The following is a 22,517-nucleotide window of genomic DNA, read 5'->3' as shown; positions in this document are numbered from 1 at the left end:
GCGCTAACCAGGTACATCACTCAGCCTCCTTTTCGATCCGTCGCGCATTTGGAGAATGGATTCCAAATCGCATTCATCCATTGGCATTTCACACTTGTCATTTTTTCCCCTCCTCCATTCCTTCTCCTCTCGAGCCCCCCTCGCTCCTTGGGACTCTCTCCCCTCATTTTCACATCCTGAGACATCTGACCACCCCTTCCCCATTCCAAATTCCAACCCCACAATTTGCCGAGCATACCTTACATACCTTACATACCATATCATACCATACCGAGCTACATAGAGTAAGGTAAGCACTCTGAGAGCTCAAATAGGTAGGCAAGCACGCTCGTAGATTACCCCATCTCAAACCTCCCTCCCATGCAATGCACGCCACGTTACCCCAAGAAATGGCCGGAAACGATTAGACCGATCGACAATGAGGCGGACTAGACGGGGTCCAAGAGTCAAGCAAGACACCATACTGCGTACATGGAAATTGAGACACCCAAGACCAAGTCCCTTCCTTCCCTCTTGCCCCCACTTTATCGAAGCTTTTTTACTTTTAGAATATATTATTTATACGGAAGAGTGGTCATGGGACTACTTGTTATTGGAATTCCCCCCCTTTTTGGATCTGGCTTGTTTGCGTTTGATATGTATGTGGAGTGGAGTGCTAGACACCTAGGTAGGTATGGATATGAATGGTAATTGAATTTCGACGGGTTTCTATACATACATTACTGAGAAGAAATATGCATGGAAATTTGTAGTTAGAAAATTGCACCTGATCACTCCCTACATAATTAGTATGTAGAGTAAATTACCAAGCGTCTCAAGCAGTGTCGTAGGCTCAAATCAGATTTCCAAATATGATTATCTAGAAATATCAATAAACAAGAGTTCATACATACATATATACATAGGTACATGATACATAACACATATGCGTACCATCATCATCATCATCATCATCATCATCATCATCATCATCATCAACAATCCCTAAACGATCCATCCACTTTCCTCCATCTCCATCTCTACCCATCCATCCCTTTCCCTCCAACCCCCTCGCCCAACGGGCGGTCCCCAAATACAAGGGATCAAATACAAGGATCCCACCGCAGTTCCTGACAATCATTCCATCATCTCCATGCATCCGACCGCCGATCACGACGTACCCTGAAAATCCGCACCGAAAATCATGTCATCACAAAATATGGGGAAAAACTCGTCTGCCGTGGGTGTTTGTAACTGGTGTGTGGGGAAATTTGGGAAGGAGGGAAAGGACAGACAGGGATGAGAAACAAGGGGGATCCCGAGACTTCGGGTAAGGGAATTTGTGCTTGCGTTGCTTTGGTTTTACCTAGGTAGTTACAGTAGCTCAGTAGGTAGATTGAATTTATGATTTTTTTTTGGTGAATTCTTGAATGGAGGCGGGTTTTTATGTAATTTGTAAGTGTTATGTATGTGTTATTATTATTTGTATTGGTATTGAAATTTAGCTGGGGGCTGAGTAGGTGGTTGGTTATTGGATTTAGTAAATACTAATAATGATAGTAAATAGTGATTATAGAAAAGGGTGTCCCTAGTATTTTTCATAACTCTATTAACTAGCTAGCTGTTTGTAAAGTTGATTAATAAAACACTATTAAATAATATCATCAGCCTCAAGTTGTGACTATGTAGTATATACCAAGAATGAAAGCTCCTGTATTAATCAATATATAACTCAGAGGTACTAAAGAAGCCAAAATATTCGTAAAAAGATTGTGATTGGGCTTTTTAAATTGGCTCTTCGAGATGTGGCAAGAGCTCGCTACCCCTGAGCAGTAGAAGTGTGCCTAGATGAACTCAGCACTTTGAACAAGAGGCAAGAGGTTGATAGTACCCGTGGCAGTAAAGTCAAATACAAAGAACATTCGGTGGGAATATAGGTCAGTATGATACCTGCAATTGACTGAAACATACACAATATCATCGTATCTGTCATTGTCATTAATTCATAACCAACTACCTAACTACAATTCTTCCTCCCTGCTGTGCTTTTACGCTTTTACTTAAACACTTTTTGTCGCTATTTCTTCGAAACATACATTAGGAAGCTTTCTACAGTTCACCTTGGAACTCTATAACTCGAAACTAAAACCTTGAAGAAGCTGTTTAGTATCCAAGTAATCCGCTCTCTACCACTGAACCACTCCCTCCTCCTTACTATCTCCAAATCTCAGTACTCCATGTTTTCTCCTCTCCGTAAGCCACCTATCAATCCACATCTTCATTCGTTTCCTCCCAACTTCGCTACCGACATTGACAGTTGGAACCACCTTTTCAATTCTTAAACCCATAACAAACATCGTTAACTCCCTGAAACTGCTATGTTCAGAATATGGTACTCCGAAACATTGCGCTTCTTTTGTACTTCCTCTCTGCGGTACCAATTCTCCCATGCTGTATTCCGACCTCCAATTTGTAGCAGTAAGAATCGTGTGAATCGGCGGAGAATCTACAAACCGAGAATTCGGTGGCTTATAACTCCAACCACTTGGTCTAAACCCCACAACACGTGTGAAATGGGGCTTATAACCAGTAAGGTAGTCTTGTAAAGTTTCGGGCCGTAAATCCATAAGCATTTGCATATGAATTTGTGCCTCCCGAGGATCCGATGTCAGGCGACTTGTAAGTTCGGAATCTTCTAAAGCGGCACAGATACGCATTTTTCCTGGAGTTGCATAGATTTTGCAATCTAGAGCGCGAGCTATACCAAGTACGATGCGTTCCTTGCCAATACTGTAGGTACCACAAACAACAAGTAAACGGCCTCGAGCTTTCTTCTCGCTCTTAGAAGACGTTTCTGGGGTGTCAGAGTCCTCAGCCTCAATCTTCATAGAAGGCTTGATGAAATTCGTCATCTTGGATCCTGCTCGTTCTCTCTTGACTGTTTCCCATGCATCACTTTCTTCTGCCCTTTCTTTACTAAGACTGACACACATATCTGCGCAAGCTTTTACGACATCTTCTTGCGATGGGAATGAGTATTTGGGATTCAGGTATGTAGTATCAAGATAACAGACATCAATCTTTTGCTGTTTAGTCTTTCCATTGACTGAGTCGACGATGTTGGGCATTAGAAGAGGGTGAGCAATATGCGCCGGACAAGCTCGAAAGTCGCCACAGTGAAGAATGCGTTGAACTTTAGGCCTTTGGCCACCGCCAGTAGTCTTCTCGAAGAGAAAAAGCGAGCTTCCAGGGCAATGATTAGCTGGAATCATTGTCACTGAAACGCCCTGTGTATTAGGCACTTCGATCTTGTCGTCAAATTCAATGGATACAACCCATTTTGGATCTACTTTCAGTTGTTGTTTGACGAGATTGCCAGTGATTTTGCTACAATATATAGGACCGTGTGACCAGGTAGAAGTTAGACCAATGTAATGATCGCTATGAAAGTGACTCAAAAAGTAAGCATTACAGCCTTGAACTGCACCATATCTGAATGCATCAACGCAGATAAACAGTCCAGGCATGATCTTGTAAAATGGGCAAGTCCTCTGGTGTGCAGGCTTTCCTCGAGACGACTTTTCCTTATCTGCAGCGTTAGCCCAAGCAGCATCTTCTGCGTGGCCTGACATGATTTTGGAAAATGCAGATCCTCCCTCGTTGTTGAGATCAATTGGGTTCACCTGCCCTGGTCTTGGAACTGCTGCTTTCTTGGCAAAACGGTTCCTGGCAACTTCGGGCATTACCACTTTTGCTTCGCTTGATTCTGAATATGCTTTTGCTTTAATCTTTGCTGGTAGAGGTATGGGTTTCCCATCTAAACACGCATTAACATGCATTGAGGCTTCATTTGAAGTAAGGCTGCTCAAATTCGCATCGCACAGAGGACAAGCAGAGACATTTCCTTCTCCTGTATTGCCATTAATGCCGTCATCGTCATCGAATCCATTGAATGAATCTTCATCTTCCTGCGCTTCATCGGGTTCTAGGTTATTTTGTTCCTCCATCCATTTGCGCTCTAGAAATTCTTCACCATCCAGATCCTCGTCAGGAAATTCACCCATATCCTCAAAGGTTGCCCATGTATCTACACTTGTATTCTCCTGCTTTAAGACTGGAACTTCAGAATGTGCGTTGCTCTTCCTTTTTCGTTTTCCTTTGCTCTTTTCCTTACTATCGACCTTTTTTGAGGGTTTTGATGTATCGGGCTCCTCATATTCCGATTCCGACTCTATCTTCCCTTTGCTCTTACTATCGAAGTATTTTGAATCTCTCAACGTTTCTGGTTCCTCATCTTCCGATGATGACATGGTCCTTGTATTCTTTGGCTGTAATGCTTCCCATTTCGCTTGAGCTCTTGCAACCGGAACTTTCTTCCGGGGCTTAAAAACGCTACCTTCCAAAGGTAAGAGTATTTCGGTAGATGATGCGGCGGAGGTATCTTTAAGAATTGGCCCTTTCTCAATGTTTAATTCTGCAATGCCATTTTTAAGAGGATCTCCGGTTTCCTTGTCCTCCACGCGTGTTCGCCCTTGGTTTTGATTCTCGGCCTTGGGGCCTTCCATAAAGTCCCCATCGCTATCAGAGTCATCCAAGAACGGTCCTGATCGGCGTGGTGCTCTAATTGCGGTTGTAGTCTTTTCAGTTGGCAAAGGATTCTTGACTGAAGGACTACATGGCTCGGTTGGTATTGAAGGCGTAGCGAGATTACTTTCGAACCCTTCAATTTTGGGACTGTTTGAAAGTTTACGCTTTTTGATCGACCTTTCGGTCTCATTGTAACGTTCATCTATCAATTCTTCGCTAGCTCCGTACAGATCGCCTTCGTCCAGACCCGGACTGGGTCCGCGAGGAGGAAAACGTGATGCCACGCCAGATCGTTGGGCTACGAAAGAGAGTCATCGTCTTTGAGGGGGTTGTCCACTTTCTTGAAGAAATTCAGGATGGTGCCATTGGCTTTCACTGGCGTTTTCGCTGTCGCACTCTTCTTCGATGATTGCTTGTTGAAAGCAGAGACAATGGAATTTTTGGCAGGTCGCGGGGTAGTCGGTTTGTTTGTATTTCGAGGGGCCATTGTAACTACCGGTCGAGGAATTGAGGGAGTGCCGGGTGGCGTGGGTGGTCTACCGGTGGATGGTTTCAAATGAGAGTCGGTAGATTTAGCTGAGTTCTCTCGGGGGTTCCGAAACATAGTATTTTACAATTGTGCGGTATTAGAATTGTGAAGTGTCAACGTTTGCCATCGGTAGTTGTTTGTTTGTATTTTAAGATGCAGGGTGAAGGGCAAAGCTAAGACTGCTTTATCTAGGCCATTGAAGAATGAGGAAGTCTCGAATCGAGTTTAATCAATTGTTATAACCCCGAAGTTATTGGCAAGTTACTTGAACCCGTAAAAGTATTTCCGAAGAAAGATAGATTGTCTAGAGGCGATTCATCTGAGTTGGTCTGATAAGAAATCACGAAAAGTAGTGCGCGGTCCACGCTATCACCTGACATGGAACGACAAAATATTCACAAATCTGGAGGGGCAGAACCAATAATAAATTCCCATGGATTTTTGGATTTTATAAAAGCACAAACAACTTCATACAGTACTTTTCGAGGTGTCTTTTCTTGAGACTTTCAGCGAATTTGGGGTGAATTATGAAATTTTGATGTTTTTTCCTTACAACCCAAGCAATTCGAAGCAACGTATTGCTGAACTTACTTTTCCGTGTTTGCTTTCCCATAAATCTTCATTAACATATAGAATGGTTTGAGTTGGCCGGTCGCAGTGCCTATCCTGCTGATCATGCCCCTCTTCCCATCCGCCTTCTCAATATCATCTATAGCGTATATCCTTCCCACGAAGGAAAAGCATTCACATCAACTTATCTTCCGCTCTGAGTGTATGCGTTCATTTCCCTTTAGTCGCCTGTTGTGCGGCCTCTCTCCTAGTAGCTATCATTGATCATTAGCCTCCATACATAGTATTCGGTCAGTATAGGGGACCTACCATCTTCCAGAAGTGCTGTGTCGATTACGCCGCCAGGAAGATGTACATATCTGACGACACTTCCTCTTATGAAAACGTTCTTGACCGATGACTATGCGCGCATCATTAGCATCACAAAACTCGAAGCACATAGCCCATCGCATTTCATTGCGTTGCTGTCGCCCATGCTGGACTACTGACCAGATGTGGGTATTTAAGCTCCTCTACCACTTGAATGTCATCCAGCTTGATGTTTAGGTACTGGTCTACCGATTTCAATATGCCTTTGATCTGGATATCGTTCTTGAGCTCGACTGTAACTTCGTGATCTACCAAGGTTTTAAAGAAGCTATTTGTAGTGGAGAAATATTAGCTGCTGCAACTTCGGAGCTGCTTGTGGGATCGCACTCACCTGAAGAACAACATTTTTGCAGACTGGAAGCTGGTAAGCAAGGTTCGATATTGTAGAGAGCTTGTAGAGTACTGAGTCTCGAAAATGGAGTTGACCACCACCAAAAGTGATGATGTCGGTATGTTGTGCCTCAGGCATAAGTGTTGAGCGGGCACGGTCCAGATGAGTGTAAATGTCAACTGCCTCACCGGGAGCTCTGCACCACAACAGTGATGACAGAATTTCAGATGTTTCTTCTAAATTTGCATATCATGTTTAAGTTTCTTCCCGATTCAATTACCACAATTTTGCCAAGCCTCCAAGACCTCTTTCTTTCATGATACCGGATTTTGCTGGTTGCGCTGAATGTGCTTGAGAAAGTATGTTGGATAGTAGGATTGGCTAGAAGTTCTATGAAATCTTAGAATCAGTTGTCCGCAAGACATGGCGTCGTCTGGGGCGTGGGTATGCGAAGTTTCACTTCCGAGGTGAGAATACCGTGATATTTTTCATATCCTCCCTGTACATCTGATGGCCGGGAAGCCGGTTTCTTCGCATATCTTTCACGTTAGGGGAAAAGCTTGAATCGCAACGCAGCACAAATTACTATTTGTCACAAGGAAATTGCCAGCCGCGGTTCCTCTGGAAGTGGATTGGCCATTAATTCAATTTTGTATATAAATTCATACATAAACAGGCGTGTGTTACATCTGTATTTATAATTCCCTGTCTCTCCCCCCGCTCTGACTACCCTGACTTATCTTTTCCAAAAATTCGTCCATCCATTCCTTTCTTCCACCTTCCGTTCCATAAAACTCTTTCCCATAGCAAGCCCAACACTCATCATTGATAACGTCACCATTGCAATCCTTCTCCCCCTTCTGGATTACATCTACCTTCGGCCAAACACCTATCCGCGCCCCCATGCTATCATCTAGGAAATTGTCCATCAAAAGCTGTACAACACGTTTTCGAACGACGTCATATTGAGATCCAGACTTCAAGAAGACGGACTGCAGGTATGAAGTGCCATCTTGCTCAAGGAAAGACTTTTGGATTTCTGGCGATTTCAAGAGGCCACTAAGGGCTGAAATTTGAGATTTGAGAGATGAAGGTGATGTTGTGGAGGCTGACAGCTTCTTCTGGAGTGCAGGAATAAGACTTAGTCCATTTTCACGAAGGACAGGACAAGTAGGTTTCATAACGATATCGTGAAACAGGGAAAGGGAGCCGATGGCAGTAGGATTGTTTTGTAGAGAACCGGAGAGAGCGGCGGAGGCTGAATGGTCATTTTCATCTCCAGGCCTCGAGGATTCCATGGCCATGAGACATATCAGGGCAGAAACTGCCTCATCATCGGCCATAAGTTCAGATCCGTAATAAATGTCGTGTGACAGTTCCGAAAGTGAAACCAAAGCCGAATCGAGGGAAGCATCTTGCTCTTTCAACGAGGCAAGAGAAGTCCGGAATGATTCAAAGTCAGACGATGAGGGTGGTGGGGGCTGTATCTTCCCATGGCCGCTGTACGCTGGTGCGTTCGAGGGTGGCTGCAGGTCTTCCGAGATTTCAACTTCGGCATCTTCAATGACGACCATGGCTTGTTCTGTAGGTATGTCAAGCTCCAGCGTAACATCATCACCTTCCATTGGAATATTCAAGCGAGCTTCTTTCAAGCCAGAAGATATATTTAGCCGAACGTGAAGGCCTGGTGGAATATCTTGTCCAGGCTTGATGAGTTGGAAGTCTCTCGTTGGTTGAAAGATTCGGGGGTAACATTCAGCTTGATTATTTGTAGGACATATGAGCTCAGTATCTGCGGATGGTGAGGCCTCTGGATCCATCGACAATGCCCTCGCAAATATTGGAAGACTGAGCCATGCCAGGCTCAGTATGCTGCGTGTTCCTACCATAACCATTTTAGATTATAATTGTTATGAAATGTATCGAGTGAAATAGTAACTCTTTTCAAATGACTTATTCAATCAGCTACAATCGATAAAAGTCGTTTAGCTTTTCTTCTGAACCGTCTCAGAATTCTTCGCTGCCTCTCTGCTAGGTCGAGGTCCTTGCAGGCTTGATCGAAAGCTTGCAAGTCAAAAGGCCGAATTTTTCCTTCTTTTTGGCCCTGTTTATTAACTAGCCACTGATCAAAAACCCAAGGATAATTTTCAAAACACGATTCTCCTTCCCAGCTGGAACGTAAAAGAGGACAATCTTTCCACTTGACGAGATACCAGATATGGTTGTTCTTCCCCACTATTTCAGTGAGTATCTTCTCGGGTGGTCGTTCTTCGGTATCACTTTCTAATGAAGCAAGAGATTCTGCTGAATTTGAGTCTTCTGATTCACTTTCCAGATTTAAAGCATCAATAAGAGTAAGGTGGTGATCTACTGGGTTATTTGTAGTCATCGTAAGGACAAGTGGCCTTCAAACAATAAGTACAGATTTATTATTCAATCGTTTCGCTATCCTTTGCCTTCGGAGGGTTAATCAATTTGTGGGGTCCTTCGACTGAGTGCCTGAGGCTTCATTAGTCATCAAAGGTCATCAATTGGAGGGACTTCCAAACACAACGACCTCTAGGAATGACATATTGAACGTCAATTAATACACAACAAAATGTTCGCGCTCAGGAGAAAGGCGGTTCAATCTGCCGATCGAGTTGGAAGAGTATCTACTCGAGTTCCGCGACGATGGTCGTCTGCACAACATGGAAAAACCGGTGATGAGGTTCATCACTTTGCTGGATCGAGTACAGAACATGGACATCATCATGCGGGCCCAACAAACGAGTCTTTCGGAGTGAGCTTTCGATTGTCTCCTAAATAAGTCATACGACTAATCACGATATAGACCGGCTTCTTCCTTGTCCTCGCAGCTATCCCTGTCTCGATTGGAGTTTACCAATACGCCCAACCATCCGCCGACGGATCTCCTTCTGGTCTCGCGAAGCTGATCGATAGCTATTCACACTATAAAGAGAAATGGGCCGCAAGAAATGCGCTACATGTTTCTATGCTCGAACAAGCTGCTTTCGACCGCAACCTTTTCCAGAGTGATGTGGGCAGTGCACATGTCAATCTTAGATTCCCTGAGTTGGTCTCAATATCTCCAGTACCTAATCCAGAAGCTGATTTTCTACAGACAATTCAACACAGGATCCCCATGGAACGTTCCAGCAGGTCACAGAGCTAGAGATATGGAGAAGTTGGTAGCACATTATGAGAAGTTCAACAAGGAAGACGAAGAGAAGAAGCGTTGAAACCCCAATTACAAAAATACCCGTACATATTGCTCCAAAGAAAGTTTTTCATTGTATAGAGTTCGTATGCGTGTTTGTCTTATGGTTACCAAGATGGTGACAAAGCTTTGTGCAATCACGAAAGATATTTATGCCCACGGCGGAATCTGTCCCTAAATTTTGGCAGCCATAAAATATTGCAGAATTTTGAATAGTATTAGTACACAAACTATTATATAGAATGTAGTCACGATAGTGGATTTAAAAGAGCCCTTGGACTAGCGCCAATCTTAGTTGTCGGAGTTGCTCCTTCTAAATTCTGATATACCTGAGAACAGCCCTGAAGAGCCTATCGAATTTCAATGAACTCCAGATCCTAGACTCTTTCCTAAACTCCAGAAATGCATATGATATTGCTCCACATAATTGTTTTGGCCCCCTTGAAACTTCTTGTGCGTCCGTTTCTCCTTAGTCCCACCATAAGCAAGGCCCCAATCCAACTTCTTCCATCGAAGCTACTATCTTGTAAGGCGCTTCAATTACTCGTGATTCCTCACTGTCATCTTGCTTTTCAGGGCCCAGTGGTGCTTGATCATTCCATTGCTCGGAGTCGACCCGAAATCGCACTGTTTCCTGGTTATCGAAGTAAAGTTGTGTACCTTCTTCGGTCTCCCAGATGAAAACTTGCTCATTGTGGTTACTGGGTGATTGTTAGTAACCAAAATGGAGAAGGGACGAACGAGGTCGACTTACAAGTGTGAACCGTCTGGTAGCATTTTTGCGGGGACGAAGATTTCATCAAAAAAGTGAGTCCGAACTTGATATTGTTAGCGAAGCTTGATCAGCCTACACACGTATATACTAACCTCTAATACCACTCTCAATAGAACTGCTAATCCTTCCTGTCATGATTTCAAATTTGAAAGGTCTAAACACGACGATGCGAAATTCAACTGCTGAGTGGTTAGCAAAACATAAAATGCTGTGCTGACTCCCAGGAACAATGTACCATTGACATTTACAAGACCATCACCATGACCAATCAAGCCTTCCGAGGCCGAGAGAAGATCATAAAAGCAGATACAAAGACCAATCTTCTGAATCACCTTGTTGGCATATTTAAGGTTGATGTTATCCTCAATTGCTTGACTAGCATTTTTCCCCAAATCTTGAGGCGCGATTTGAACTAAATCAGCAATTTTGGTCTTTGTAAAAAGTTAGAATATGATTTCTCCCCCAGGATTTGAGAAGAAAGACTCACGAGAATGAACATGATGATATACCGCGCTGATTGTTGGCCAAGTCAAAAAATGCTTTTGCTTCTTGTGCCTTGCTCCTTCTATGATAGTTCTTTCCTTTTGTACGGCTGATGCTACTTCAACAACGAGCCACCAACTGAAAGTGAATGAAATAAAATCAACTGAACTAAAATAGAAGAATGTAACGTGACTACCTAGATCAAGATTGCGTGGTTCCTCTGAATATTCACTTTTGCGAACTCATCAAGTAGGACAGTCGGGTATCATAAATTGAACAAAATTCAACTCTCGGATCTAAATAAAGAATCTTCTCCGACTACCTCAATTTTTCCTTCTCCTTCTTCTTCTTCTTCTTCTTCTACCAGATCAACTTTATTCTTGAAAAGTTCTTTCTAAAGTTACCTGGGTATCATCAACAACGGAGGAAATACTCAAAATGGGTATGTTATTGTTTCTTCAAAGTTTTCCCAAAATTCACCCAAGATCTCTTCAACTTCATGATCGAAAGATCGATGGAAAAGAGCATTACATAATCCAGCCAAGCTCCCCTAGTTAGGGAGAATTTCTATTGGTTCATGTCGTGCGACAATTTCCACACTAAATAATAAGAGAGATGTCCTCCCGACCAAATCATAATTGCGCGAGGCGGCCTTCTTTTCCATCTTGCTTCATCATCCCTTTTCAATAATTCTTTCATTGAGCCATCGGGTTTCATCAATTAATACGTAGCAGCCCCCATTCCAATACTTGGCAATCCTTTTGGTCGATACGGTGCAACGAAGATCCAACCACCAGCACAAAACAGTTTGCGACAACTTTCAAACTCAGGGCCAACATCTGTTCAGTACAGTCAACCTATAATCAACCAAACCCCTGCCGCGCAGAATATACATGTTCTGAAGATTTCACATTATTTAAGTCAACTTCCCGATCAACCTCCACCTTATCAACGCAACAACTCGAAGTCCGACGTCGTTATGGCTGGTACGCAGCAGTACAACTTCCCTCCCCCTCCTCCTCCTCCTTCAGGACCACCTTCTGTTGGGTATTCTCAACAAACCCCTCAGTATGGATATCAGCAACCTCCTCCATATCAACAGACGCGTAATAATGGCCCCCCAAGAGGTGGAGCGCGAGGCGGTCACAATGGCCCTTCTCACTCACATCAAAATGGTTACAACGGTCCTCCGCAGATACAGGGTCCTCCAAGCGACCAATACAATCCGCATAATCCAGCACCTTACATAGGACCTCCGAGTGGCTCCCAAGGTCCTGGCCACAACGGCCCCCCTAATAATTATCCTCAGCAATGGCAACAGCAGGGTCAGCATGGTCCACCTCAGCACAATCACGGTCCACCTCAACAAGCACACCAGCCACCACCTCAAGTTCCTCTTCCTGCGCAGAACTACCATCCAAATTATGCCCCACAGGGCTTCAATCAACAGCCACCACCACAATATGGTCCACAGCAACCTGCACCATTTCAACAACCCTATGGCCCACCTTCTCAGCAACCACACCCTAGTGGCCCACCTCAACAATGGCAAGGTCCACCTCAAGGACAACATCAGTTCAATAATAATAGAGGTCGTGGTCGTGGCGGTTTCAACAATGGCCGTGGCGGTCATGAAGCACCTCTCATGGGTCCTCCGATCCGCATGGGATTTGAGAACGAACGTGGAGATCATATGGCTCAAGCGGGCAATGGTTTTCCTACCCCCCAATATTCCAATCATCAGACTCCCCCTGCTCCGTTTTCTCAGCCTGCTTATCAAGCATATCCCCCACAAAACTTCTCTAATGGAGGTCATGGAGGACAGCGTCCATCGCATGATTCTCATTCATTCAACTCCAGCTCTAATCGGGGCAGAGGAAATGGGAACTTTAGAGGTAGAGGTCGCGGTGATAATTTTCAATTTCGCGGTCGCGACAACAATCGTTCTTTCAATGGCAATTCACAATCTCCTCCAATGCATTTCAAGCCTGCAGGTGCAGGAGACAATGCGAAGAAGAATAAGAAGAAGCGCAGAACAAATACTCTTGGTTTGACACCAAACGGTGTGGATCATGAGGATAGCGATGATGAGATTGATGATGTTGATGAAGAAGCTCGTTTGGTTACTTTGCTTGGTCCAGATACTCCACAGTATGTTTTTGCAGGCCTAGAAGATTAGTTCTTCTTGTTCTTTTTGCTAATGAATTTTAGGTTACCTGCAGATCTCACGGCATGGCTGGCTGAGCGTAAAAGCCGCTTCCCTACGAAAGCTCGTAGAGAAGCCGCTGCTGAGGAGCTTCGCTTGAAACGTGAACAAAACAAGAATCACAAGTTCAAGAAAGAACCTGAAGCAAAGCCCACTAAAAAGGATGAGGGAGAGACCAAGCTCGAAAAACAGCAACGCAAGGCCGAGAAGCTCAGACTAGAACTTGAGAAAGCTGAACGTAAGATCAAACAGGAGATGTCCGGTGGAAAGCGCAAGCGTGAAAATGGCGACGAAGGCGATGAAGATCGTGGTCAAGTGAGTGATGATGATGATTCTTCATCTAATTCTGACTCGGGGAAACCGGAAACGATGACATCGCGCAACAATGGTTTTAACGGTATCGTGCACGCACGAGCACCGCCAACGAAAGCTCAGCTTCAACGTCACTGCAAGTACTATTCTACTGGTGGCACCTGCGGCAAGAAGGGCAAGTGCCGCTTCGTTCACGACTTAGACGTCCGCAATCAAGCTTTGCGAGAGAAGGAGCTGAATGGTGGTAAGATGACTATTGCTCAACGTCTCATTCTTAACGACACGGCCAAGGATGATTTGACAATCTTGAAGTCTATCAAGTACCTCAAGGAGAAGGGTTTGATGCCAGAGAACTCCTCTGTTGGTGCACCACCAGCAGAAGAAACCGAAACCAAAACTGAGGAAAATGATTACGCCGACGCACCCGAGTATGGAGAGGTTTGATCTTCTATGGAGGCATTTTTTCTGGGTTCAATCGGTTGCAATCTGTCACATATCGTGCACACCCGGTACCTACTCGATATGTATTGGTAGTCAATGTGACGGAGCAGATTGAAGAGATCAGGGAAAAGTCATTGTTTTGATGAGTTTGATGTTTCACTTTCATCCACTACTATCGGCAAAGCGCGAGTACTCATCAAAAGTCTGATACCCGAAACCTTTATGCTAGGTAGTCTATACCTTGTAATTCTTGCTTTGTATTTCAATTTAGTTGATTGGGGGAGGGACCGGCGGAGAGTTGAGGGGGTTTTTCCTTTTTCTTCTTTTCACCTGTACACTTCTACAGTCCTTTGAGATCACGACTTCGTTGGCCTCTCGAGATTTCTTTATTCGCGCAGGCTTTTCATTGTATTAGTTACATTTCACTCCAGAAAAGCAAACATTTTTTCACATCATGACAATTTTCATCACATCCCACACAAAACACAATACTTGATACTCTTGTGCAAGTTTTACAGCTGACGGGTACGGAATCGATGGCAAGTTTGCTGAGAGTCACCAAATTGAATGTATTATAGTTTCTGTGGCTTTTTGGGAAGGTAATAGAGTCAGTGGGTATCAAATTTAATTAATTAGTCTAGAATGTGAGTTTGAAAAATAAAAAAAAACATTTCTCAAAATTCAGTGAAGATGCTTGAATTGGCAGAGGTGCCAAGCAGCTTGGGGATATCAGATGATAGAGCTTTCAGAGAAGTACAACCGATACTTAGAAACAGGCTTATAAATGAGTACTTTATTGGCCCGTTATACCTCTTGGACACTGTTGCGTAACCTCTTATGATTGCTACCTTTTGGAAATTAACAACTTCTATTTTTCTATTGCCTCAAGTGTTTACTTGGGCGGGAATATCAACTCAATTATAACAAAAGAAAAGAAAAGTCCAGTGGCTGTGAAAAACAAAGCGTCTGATTTCGACATAGATAAATAAATAAAATTGTCACTTTGATATGTCTTAGGGTGCTACATTCGAGATCTTCCTAGACCAGACTATTCATTCGCATCTGAAGGCTTATATAACTCAAATTACTGGGAGTTCTTGGGTATAACTCGAACAAGGTTACACGTTAGGGCGTTCTATTTGGCGCAGGAAGTGAAGACAGGTTTAGATTTATGGGACGAACTGGTTGTAATTTCCTCGAGCAACTAATCAAAGTAAGACTTATCGTAGGTATGCTGTAGTATCCTTAAACTGGGATAGCACAGAGTCGAAGTCCTAAAGCTGCCGCTAAATTACCCCGCACTGCGCAGCTTGATCTAAATACGTATATAATTAGCCAAGTGAAGTGAAGTCTATCCATGTGTCCGTGCAACGGATTCTTCAGCTCGGCTATTTTGTCCCGCGCTGGTCCGAGTAACTGAATGGTCGCGCCTGCAAGCATGTGGCACGCTGGAGAGTTGCATGGCAGGGTAACTAAGGCTACTAGATTCCCTTCATCCCGTCGTTGAATTCAAGTATTTGTAATCTCGAAATTCTGCAGGTATATATTGTGCTATATCCTTCATGTGTGTTTTGGCATACTTCAGGTATTCGATTGAAATCCTAGACCTTCCCCAAACCTGTAAATTCTTATTTCCATCCCCACTTCAAACTTCCAAACTACAAAGATAAGCTATACAATGGGAGATCCATCCAGTGCAGATTACAAGCCCGAATGGCTCGAGGTAAACATCCCTTCCTATTTATCATGACAAGCTCCTTGCGACACGCCCCCTTCCCCCTCAAACTACATATTTAACTTCGATCCTCGCAGCTTGAAAAAGCTCTCGGCACCCGTCCCCTTCTCGTAGGCGATTCGGCCAACATCGAAGAGCAATTCAACGGCCTAGTCGCAGCGCTGAATGCTCAAAGACCCCCTCCCAACACCTCGGTTCAAACTCGTGATGCTTCCGCAGACGGGGTTCCGGTTCGTATATACACGCCTTCTTCAAATGCCTCCCAGAGTGGAGAACTTCCTCTGGGAGTGTATTTTCACGGAGGTGGATATTGCGTTGGAGACCTCGATTCGGAGGATGTGTGGTGTCGATATATCGCAAAGAGTGTTCCTTGTGTGATTGTAAGTGTGAACTATAGATTAGGCCCGAAACATAAGGTTCCGGTTATGTTGGATGATAGCGTCAAGGCTTTTGAATGGGTATGTATATAATTTCTCTATTACCAATTCTCCATCTCCATCTTTATCTCTCCTCTCCTCTCCCTCTCTCCACAATTCCCCGCTCTTCTTCCCATTCCCCAACAACTCACGCCCCACTACAGGCCTACACCCACGCCTCGGAGCTCCACGCCTCCGCCTCCCAACTCTTCACCATCGGCGGCTCCGCCGGAGGCGGTCTGGCTCTAACCGTCGCTCACGATCTCATCGCCGCGGGTAAGCGATCGCAAATCAAAGGTATCGTGGCCATGGTCCCCGTCGCCGCACACCCATCTTCGATCCCCGCGTCGTACAAAAATCACTATCAATCCTACGATGAGAATGCGCACGGCGTACCGATTATTGATGCGGATACGATGAATACGTTTTTTGGGGCTGTGGGGGCGGATCCGCAGGATCCGAGAGTGTGTATGTATTTGTGTTTACATGTTTGGTTCTTGGGTTGTTATTGTTTGATACTTTTGATTTGAGGAGATGGACTAATATATATTCTGTATGGATTTAGTTGTGACGCTCTCGAAACATTTGGAGGAATTTCCTCCGACTTATATCGCGACGTGTGGAAAAGATCCTTTGCGGGATGATGGTAAGGTGTTGGAAATGATGTTGAAGGATAAGGGTATCAAGACAAAGAGTGATTATTATGAGGGGGTGCCGCATTATTTTTGGCTTTTCCCCGGTATCAAGGGTGGAGATGAATTTTTGGATAATGTCAGTAAAGGGGTCAAGTTTGTCCTGGGTATTTAAGTCGTGAGATGTCATATCTGCTGAAGGATTTGCACATGTTCACGTAGTATCTGTCTGATTGTGGTAACCAATATTGTGTTGAAAATTTAATTTTTGTCTAATTTCCAAGTCTTGAAAAGGAAACCCACAAGACTAAATCATGCAAAGAAATCTATATAAATTTGTTTTATCACCTAGATGTAGCATTTCGAGAGATAAGAGGTATTCGAACTATGCCCCAACGCCAGCGCCTACGCATTCGCAAATCCATTTGCGTGCGGCTCTTCTAACAAGAACAATATCCACGCCCCAATCCGGGACTTAAGAAGCGTGGTTTTGTAGACCGTTAGAGATTTTAGGCCAGACAACAGCTTTCTCCAAGGCTTGCAAAACATCCGCTTTCAGATCCTCTGCATCTTCAACTCCGCAACTGATACGGACTAAATCGTCGTACACACCAATGGCCTCTCGGTGAGCTTTGGGAATACCGGCATGGGTCATGCTGCTAGGAACTTCAACCAAACTCTCGACTCCTCCCAGACTCTCGGCCAATGTGAAGATGCCAGTCATTTGGCAAAACTTTTCTGCTGCAGCGGAACCTCCTTTGATACGGAAAGAAAGCATACCACCTCCCATGCCATCTCTGTGTTGCTTAAGAGCAATTTTTCGGTGTGGGTGGGAGTCCAAGCCAGGATAGTTGACAGCAATAACGTGTGGTGAAGCTTCCAATGCCTTTGCTACTATTGTTGCGTTAACTGTAGCTTCTCTGGCTCGGAGATGCAATGTCTTCAAGCCACGGTGAGCAAGCCAACTGTCGAATGCTGAAGGGATGCAACCAATGGCATTTTGCAAGAATCCCAATCTTTCCTTCATAGCGTCGGAGTTGAAAGCAGCTACTCCCATCACTACATCGGAGTGACCATTGATGTATTTAGTAACAGAGTGAACAACAATATCAGCTCCGTGGTCCAATGGTTGTTGGACATATGGACTCATGAAGGTGTTATCAACAACAACCATTATGCCATGTTCGTGTGCTGCTGTAGCTACGGCTCTGATGTCCACAAGTCGCAAAGTTGGGTTGCTAGGAGTTTCAATCCAAATGAGTTTTGTCTCGGGTGTGATATGATCCACGACATCGACCTCAATCTCTGGTGTAAATGTAACCTTCACGCCATGCGCTTTAGCAACCTGTGTGAAATATCTGTGGGTTCCACCATAAACGTCCGAAACCGAAATGACATGCGAGCCGGCAGCTAAAGACTGCAAAATGGTGGCAGTAGTAGCAGAGCCAGAAGAGAAAGCTAGAGCATATTTTGCGTGTTCGAGAGCTGCGACAGCCTTTTCGAAGTTGTCGCGATTGGGGTTGGAGCTTCTGCTGTATTCGTATGCGCCCACAGGTTTTCCGACGGCGGTTTGTGCGAAGGTTGTGGAGAGGGAGATGGCTTCGATGACAGCACCGGTGACAGGATCGTGGGGGGAACCAGCATGGACTGCTAGAGTACCAAATCGATGAACTGGAGAAGGGGCTCGTGGAGGAGTTTCAATGGGGTGATCGAAGTTTGGAACAGTCATTTTGGAGGGGTAGTGCGGGGTGATGAGCTCTTTCGCCTTTTTCCCTTTCCTTTTTTTCCTTTTTTCCTTTTTTCCAAATAATTTTATGCAACCAAAGACGGAAAGAAGTTTGATAAGTAGAAATTAGATTGAATGGAAAATATAGTAAGTAAAAATTGCGGGGAAGTTCTAGTTAAATAGTTTTTCCTTTTAGTGTACTAGGAAGTACGGTCGACGAAGAAAATATGTAAGTGAGTCTTGGTAAATGGATCAAATTGGTAATAATGTAAGAAGGATGAATGTCGTGACGAGAACTAAACCTTAATTTGTAAGGAACAAAGGGGGTAAACATAGAGATATATATACTTATTTATTTCCTTGGTAGGTATTGAGTCAGAGGCTAAAGCACGCAATTTATCTAGATGAGAAGAAGGAATGTTCACAAGGAGATATTGAGGTCAGAAAAGGCAGGAGGAAAGTTGGTCTTTGGCTGCTTATGTGCAGGCTCGAGAGTGAAAAAGGATATGTATCATGTGAAGACATCATGACAAATCGATGTTGTACTTCGTATAGGTAGAGCCGCTAGCTACTATCAATCTTTTTCGTTGTGTTGTAATTAATGTACACACCTTTTAGGTTATTGGAACCCCAATTAGGGAGGTCGCTGAGGTTATTACGTAGTCGAACGAGAATGCTTGAGTAGGCAAACATAAGATCTGAATGTTGTATTCTATTGTACTGATGTTGAGTTTGTGAGTTTGAAGATATAAAAATGCGTTGTCGATAGGAATTAAGGTTAACAAGTAACGTGACGGATTAAAAGTCGTGATGAGATGATTATACAGAGTAGGTACCTAGGTAGCTGGAGAGAATAGAATGGCTCAATGGAAATGCCATCAAAGGAGTTTTAGTAGCCATCAAGGTGCGGTTTTTATCGCTCGACTATGGTCAAATGATGTTAAATGGTGATGGATGGTGATGGATGGTGTGAATAAATTCAATAAACACTCGACTGATTCTCTATAATCCCACACCAACCGGCACTGACTCACGTGTTACTTTCATCTCAGCAACAAAATTGTCGGAAGTTTTTCTATCCAGGAGAAGGCTGAGATGCTGACTAACTTACCTCCATCAGGAACCAATGAGATCGCAAACAAGTGATCGAACAAGCCAGACGCCGCAGGGGTACCCTCAATTCTCGATGTTCCGAAGCCCGATACTCAAGCACTTAAACAACGCTGGTGCGCTCGATGGTAAACAATCGTTGCAAATCGGGGATGAAATTTCCATATCTATCAATCACTTACTTTTGACCAGTATCTCTCCAACACCCACCAAACAAAGTTTCGCACATATTTCCACTGAATGAATTGAACCAAGACCATCCGTTGTCAATATGAACATTTGTCGAAATAGTCTATCTGGTCGCCACCCCTGATAGCTTACAACTTCCGTATTAGTCTTTCAACAAGCAAAAACACAACATGCCTCCAAGAAGATCGCATAAGAAATCTAAAGCCGGCTGTCAGAGATGCAAGCACAGGAAAATCAAAGTAATCAACCATGCTTATTGGGATCCAGAGATGCTCATGAGCACGTGCTAATTTGGAATTAGTGTGACGAAAAACATCCTTTGTGTGGAAATTGTAAAAAGCATGGTCCGTATATCTTCACTGAAGAGTAGAGTATATGTTGACAATGGCCATCAGGCGTTTCCTGTGATTTTGGAGATATGCCCTCATCACCTGATTCACCAGCTTTCCAACCTCCAACGCTTGCCCATCAAAGTTCCGAAGGCTCGGTCAACCAAGCCTCATCACCGGCGTCTACCACTTCTTCGATAATACCCTTTTACCGGTCTCCTTCAATGACAGTCAGAGCTCACGGTAACTCAATGCATGATCGATCACTTGAGCTCAGGCTAATGCATCATTATACTGCAACGACTTCGAAAACTCTTTCTAATGATGAGAGTCAGGACGTTGCCTGGTCTGTGATTGTACCATCACTCGCTTATGACTCCCCATATCTAATGGATGCCATCCTTGCCGTTTCTGCTCTACACTTACGCATATTACAGCCTGACGATCGAAGTCTTGCACGTGCATCACATAGTTATATGGCATCAGCGCTTGCTCAATATTCTTCTCTTTTGAGCCAGGGCCCATCTCAAAGCAATGCAGAAGCGCTTTTCTGTACAGCTGCTCTCATCGCTTTCCAAGCATCGGCATCCCGTTGTGTCGAGAATGGAATCGATGGGGATTCTGACAGTGGTTACGTCCTACCACTCGCTTGGTTCCATTCTTTCCAGGGAGTTAAGACAATCGTTATTACTTCCTGGCATTGGTTACGAAATTCGGCTAAAATCTTTCCGATCATCAATGGGCAGCCTCCATTAATACTAGATTTTGATCCTGAGCGCCGAGGGTTCTTTGCTTTTTTGCTCGAAGGTATTGACCATGTATCGAACTCGGACGATGCCTCCATAGATGCAGATACAAAGCAGGCATATGAACATGCTGTTGCTATGCTCAACTGGTCTCATCAAAAACCAGAGCGAGCTCGAATTCTCAGTTTTGCGGCTACCGTAACACGTCGTTACATTGATCTACTAAAGAGACAGGATCCTCGTGCTTTGGTTATTGTGTCATGTTTTTTTGCTATGACACGTATTGTTGATGATATCTGGTGGCTCCAAGGTGTTGCGAAAAGAGAAGTGACAGGAATCTTTAGTTTATTGCCGGAAGAGTGGTGGCCGAAGATGGACTGGCCAATGCGAATTGCATATTTCGAGGGGAGTTTGGATGAGGATACATGGGGTTCTTGTTGGCATACAGAAGGGACGCCAAAACGGGAAGAAGGATTTAACGGCAATCTCATCTCACACATCGACATGTTGGCTAAAATTATGAATGCGGCACCACCACCAGACTAAAAGCCAATTTTTCACAAGTTATAAAAATCGAGAGTATCGGAATACGATATGCTTTCAAGTATCGTGGAGTTTTGGGGCCGTTGGCGTATTGGGAAACAGCTATCAGCGGGGAAAAGCATCTTTGAAACACAAGCCCTTTTGGGGTACTGAATGCAATTATGAACAGTTGTACGGCCAGAAAACCAGTCGGCATTTATGGTACATGTATAGTAGGAATGAATTGCCGTTCGGGCACGAGTCGAGGATTTAATATGTAATACTAAATTCATATCCGCGTATATCAAGCGCAATGGATGCTTCTATTAATACATACAGTCGCATAACTCTTTTGTCCCCCTCTTAAATGAATCTTTGAGTATCGCCCGACGAAGCTCCAACTCATGGATGTTCCCGTGCATTGCCTCAGCTGGAAACCTCGCTCATCTGTTCCACTTCTTCGCTTCACCGATATTCAACCGCAACATATTTATATTTGGGATTTCGAATTTGATTCATCACTTCGTCTTCTTTACACATATACCTATCTACATAGGTATATCTATACTTCGTAAAGTCAAAGCGTAATTTTTTCGTCAATCTGATCGTCTGACGCAAAAAGCAACACTCAATGCATGACGTAAACATTTTCCATCATCCATAAACGTGACAATGACGTTCCCCTATCCCATTCCATGTCGGATCCTCGGTTCCTACTCGCTGTTGCGCGCGGAGGATTCCAGAGCTCGACAGAACATTCGGCCGCACGTTATCCCCACCGCCAAGGACACTTACACACCACGACTCTAACCACAACACAATCGTGTCATGAGGCTTAACTGTCTGTGGCTGTACAATACGTAGGTATTTATTAGTCAGGGAAGCCGTGTTTGTGTGGCAGACGAGAGAAGTATACTGGGATGAGGGGAGGGGCTTCTACGGCACCGGTTGCCGAATTGCAGGATCTGGGAAGGGATGGGAATTGAGGGGTCTTGGGCTGCGCATCTATTCTTCCTGTTAAGCTTTTTGGTCGCGGCTGGATAGGTGCAATCAGGGTAGATGGAAATGCAGCGATATGTATGCAAGCGTAACAAGCAGCCAAAGCAGGAATTTGAGAAATTGGTCCAAGGTATGGATGATGAATTTTGGTATGTAGACTGAGGTCGGGATATTAAAGTGGGTTGGATGAGCGGAGGAATGGATGCTAAGTAGGTATATATAGTAGTGTATACCTCCTCTTGCTAGTTCTTCTGACTTATTCAAATATAAACTCAATTCCTCATTTTCAACTACCTGTCTATACAATAACA

At 44.1% G+C, this 22,517-nt stretch overlaps 9 protein-coding genes across 9 annotated transcripts; 4 read left to right on the top strand and 5 right to left on the bottom strand.

Annotated features, from left to right (window-relative positions):
* Nucleotides 1–2,165: 2,165 nt before the first annotated feature.
* On the bottom strand, nucleotides 2,166–5,170 carry EAF02_007441 (uncharacterized protein; the record flags this gene model as incomplete). Its single annotated transcript, XM_038903489.1, has 2 exons — nucleotides 2,166–4,818; nucleotides 4,869–5,170. 2 exons carry the CDS (start codon nucleotides 5,168–5,170, stop codon nucleotides 2,166–2,168), a joined length of 2,955 nt encoding a protein of 984 aa, XP_038756968.1.
* Nucleotides 5,171–5,875: 705 nt separating this feature from the next.
* EAF02_007440 (uncharacterized protein) lies at nucleotides 5,876–6,379 on the bottom strand (the record flags this gene model as incomplete). The annotated part of the gene is made up of 4 exons (XM_038903488.1): nucleotides 5,876–5,919; nucleotides 5,975–6,065; nucleotides 6,155–6,302; nucleotides 6,366–6,379. 4 exons carry the CDS (start codon nucleotides 6,377–6,379, stop codon nucleotides 5,876–5,878), a joined length of 297 nt encoding a protein of 98 aa, XP_038756967.1.
* A 681-nt stretch (nucleotides 6,380–7,060) lies between these two features.
* Nucleotides 7,061–8,260, bottom strand: EAF02_007439 (uncharacterized protein; the record flags this gene model as incomplete). Its single annotated transcript, XM_038903487.1, has 1 exon — nucleotides 7,061–8,260. The coding sequence occupies one exon, from the start codon at nucleotides 8,258–8,260 to the stop codon at nucleotides 7,061–7,063; it is 1,200 nt and encodes a 399-aa protein (XP_038756966.1).
* A 704-nt stretch (nucleotides 8,261–8,964) lies between these two features.
* EAF02_007438 (uncharacterized protein) lies at nucleotides 8,965–9,607 on the top strand (the record flags this gene model as incomplete). The annotated part of the gene is made up of 3 exons (XM_038903486.1): nucleotides 8,965–9,147; nucleotides 9,199–9,440; nucleotides 9,490–9,607. 3 exons carry the CDS (start codon nucleotides 8,965–8,967, stop codon nucleotides 9,605–9,607), a joined length of 543 nt encoding a protein of 180 aa, XP_038756965.1.
* A 365-nt stretch (nucleotides 9,608–9,972) lies between these two features.
* EAF02_007437 (uncharacterized protein) lies at nucleotides 9,973–11,294 on the bottom strand. The gene is made up of 5 exons (XM_038903485.1): nucleotides 10,848–11,294; nucleotides 10,596–10,791; nucleotides 10,453–10,539; nucleotides 10,340–10,403; nucleotides 9,973–10,286 (listed from the first exon to the last, which is right to left on the bottom strand). Exons 1-5 carry the CDS (start codon nucleotides 10,857–10,859, stop codon nucleotides 10,055–10,057), a joined length of 591 nt encoding a protein of 196 aa, XP_038756964.1. The 5' UTR covers nucleotides 10,860–11,294; the 3' UTR covers nucleotides 9,973–10,054.
* EAF02_007436 (uncharacterized protein) lies at nucleotides 11,282–13,805 on the top strand (the record flags this gene model as incomplete). Its single annotated transcript, XM_038903484.1, has 3 exons — nucleotides 11,282–11,285; nucleotides 11,578–12,994; nucleotides 13,055–13,805. 3 exons carry the CDS (start codon nucleotides 11,282–11,284, stop codon nucleotides 13,803–13,805), a joined length of 2,172 nt encoding a protein of 723 aa, XP_038756963.1.
* Nucleotides 13,806–15,325: 1,520 nt separating this feature from the next.
* Nucleotides 15,326–16,964, top strand: EAF02_007435 (uncharacterized protein). Its single transcript, XM_038903483.1, has 4 exons — nucleotides 15,326–15,525; nucleotides 15,615–15,995; nucleotides 16,118–16,421; nucleotides 16,519–16,964. The coding sequence occupies exons 1-4, from the start codon at nucleotides 15,481–15,483 to the stop codon at nucleotides 16,758–16,760; spliced, it is 972 nt and encodes a 323-aa protein (XP_038756962.1). The 5' UTR covers nucleotides 15,326–15,480; the 3' UTR covers nucleotides 16,761–16,964.
* Nucleotides 16,965–17,060: 96 nt separating this feature from the next.
* On the bottom strand, nucleotides 17,061–18,314 carry EAF02_007434 (uncharacterized protein; the record flags this gene model as incomplete). Its single annotated transcript, XM_038903482.1, has 1 exon — nucleotides 17,061–18,314. One exon carries the CDS (start codon nucleotides 18,312–18,314, stop codon nucleotides 17,061–17,063), a length of 1,254 nt encoding a protein of 417 aa, XP_038756961.1.
* Nucleotides 18,315–19,780: 1,466 nt separating this feature from the next.
* EAF02_007433 (uncharacterized protein) lies at nucleotides 19,781–21,231 on the top strand (the record flags this gene model as incomplete). Its single annotated transcript, XM_038903481.1, has 3 exons — nucleotides 19,781–19,849; nucleotides 19,912–19,954; nucleotides 20,006–21,231. The coding sequence occupies 3 exons, from the start codon at nucleotides 19,781–19,783 to the stop codon at nucleotides 21,229–21,231; spliced, it is 1,338 nt and encodes a 445-aa protein (XP_038756960.1).
* Between the last annotated feature and the right edge of the window lie 1,286 nt (nucleotides 21,232–22,517).

The sequence above is a fragment of the Botrytis sinoallii genome (assembly GCF_014898435.1).
Source record: "Botrytis sinoallii strain Bc 23 chromosome Unknown BSIN_012, whole genome shotgun sequence".
NCBI lineage: Eukaryota > Fungi > Ascomycota > Leotiomycetes > Helotiales > Sclerotiniaceae > Botrytis > Botrytis sinoallii.
The sequence above is the reverse complement of the archived record's forward strand: the minus strand, read 5'-3'. Positions and strand labels throughout refer to the sequence as shown.

Bases quoted from the DNA above. Each gene is read 5' to 3' on its own strand.
- EAF02_007437 (XM_038903485.1), bottom strand. The intron at 10,404-10,452 runs GTTAGTATATAC...AACAATATCAAG, and splicing joins TATTGAGAGTGGTATTAGAG to TTCGGACTCACTTTTTTGAT. The intron at 10,287-10,339 runs GTAAGTCGACCT...ACAATCACCCAG, and splicing joins CTACCAGACGGTTCACACTT to TAACCACAATGAGCAAGTTT.
- EAF02_007435 (XM_038903483.1), top strand. From the start codon at position 15,481: ATGGGAGATCCATCCAGTGCAGATTACAAGCCCGAATGGCTCGAG. The intron at 15,526-15,614 runs GTAAACATCCCT...CGATCCTCGCAG, and splicing joins ACAAGCCCGAATGGCTCGAG to CTTGAAAAAGCTCTCGGCAC. The intron at 15,996-16,117 runs GTATGTATATAA...GCCCCACTACAG, and splicing joins GCGTCAAGGCTTTTGAATGG to GCCTACACCCACGCCTCGGA.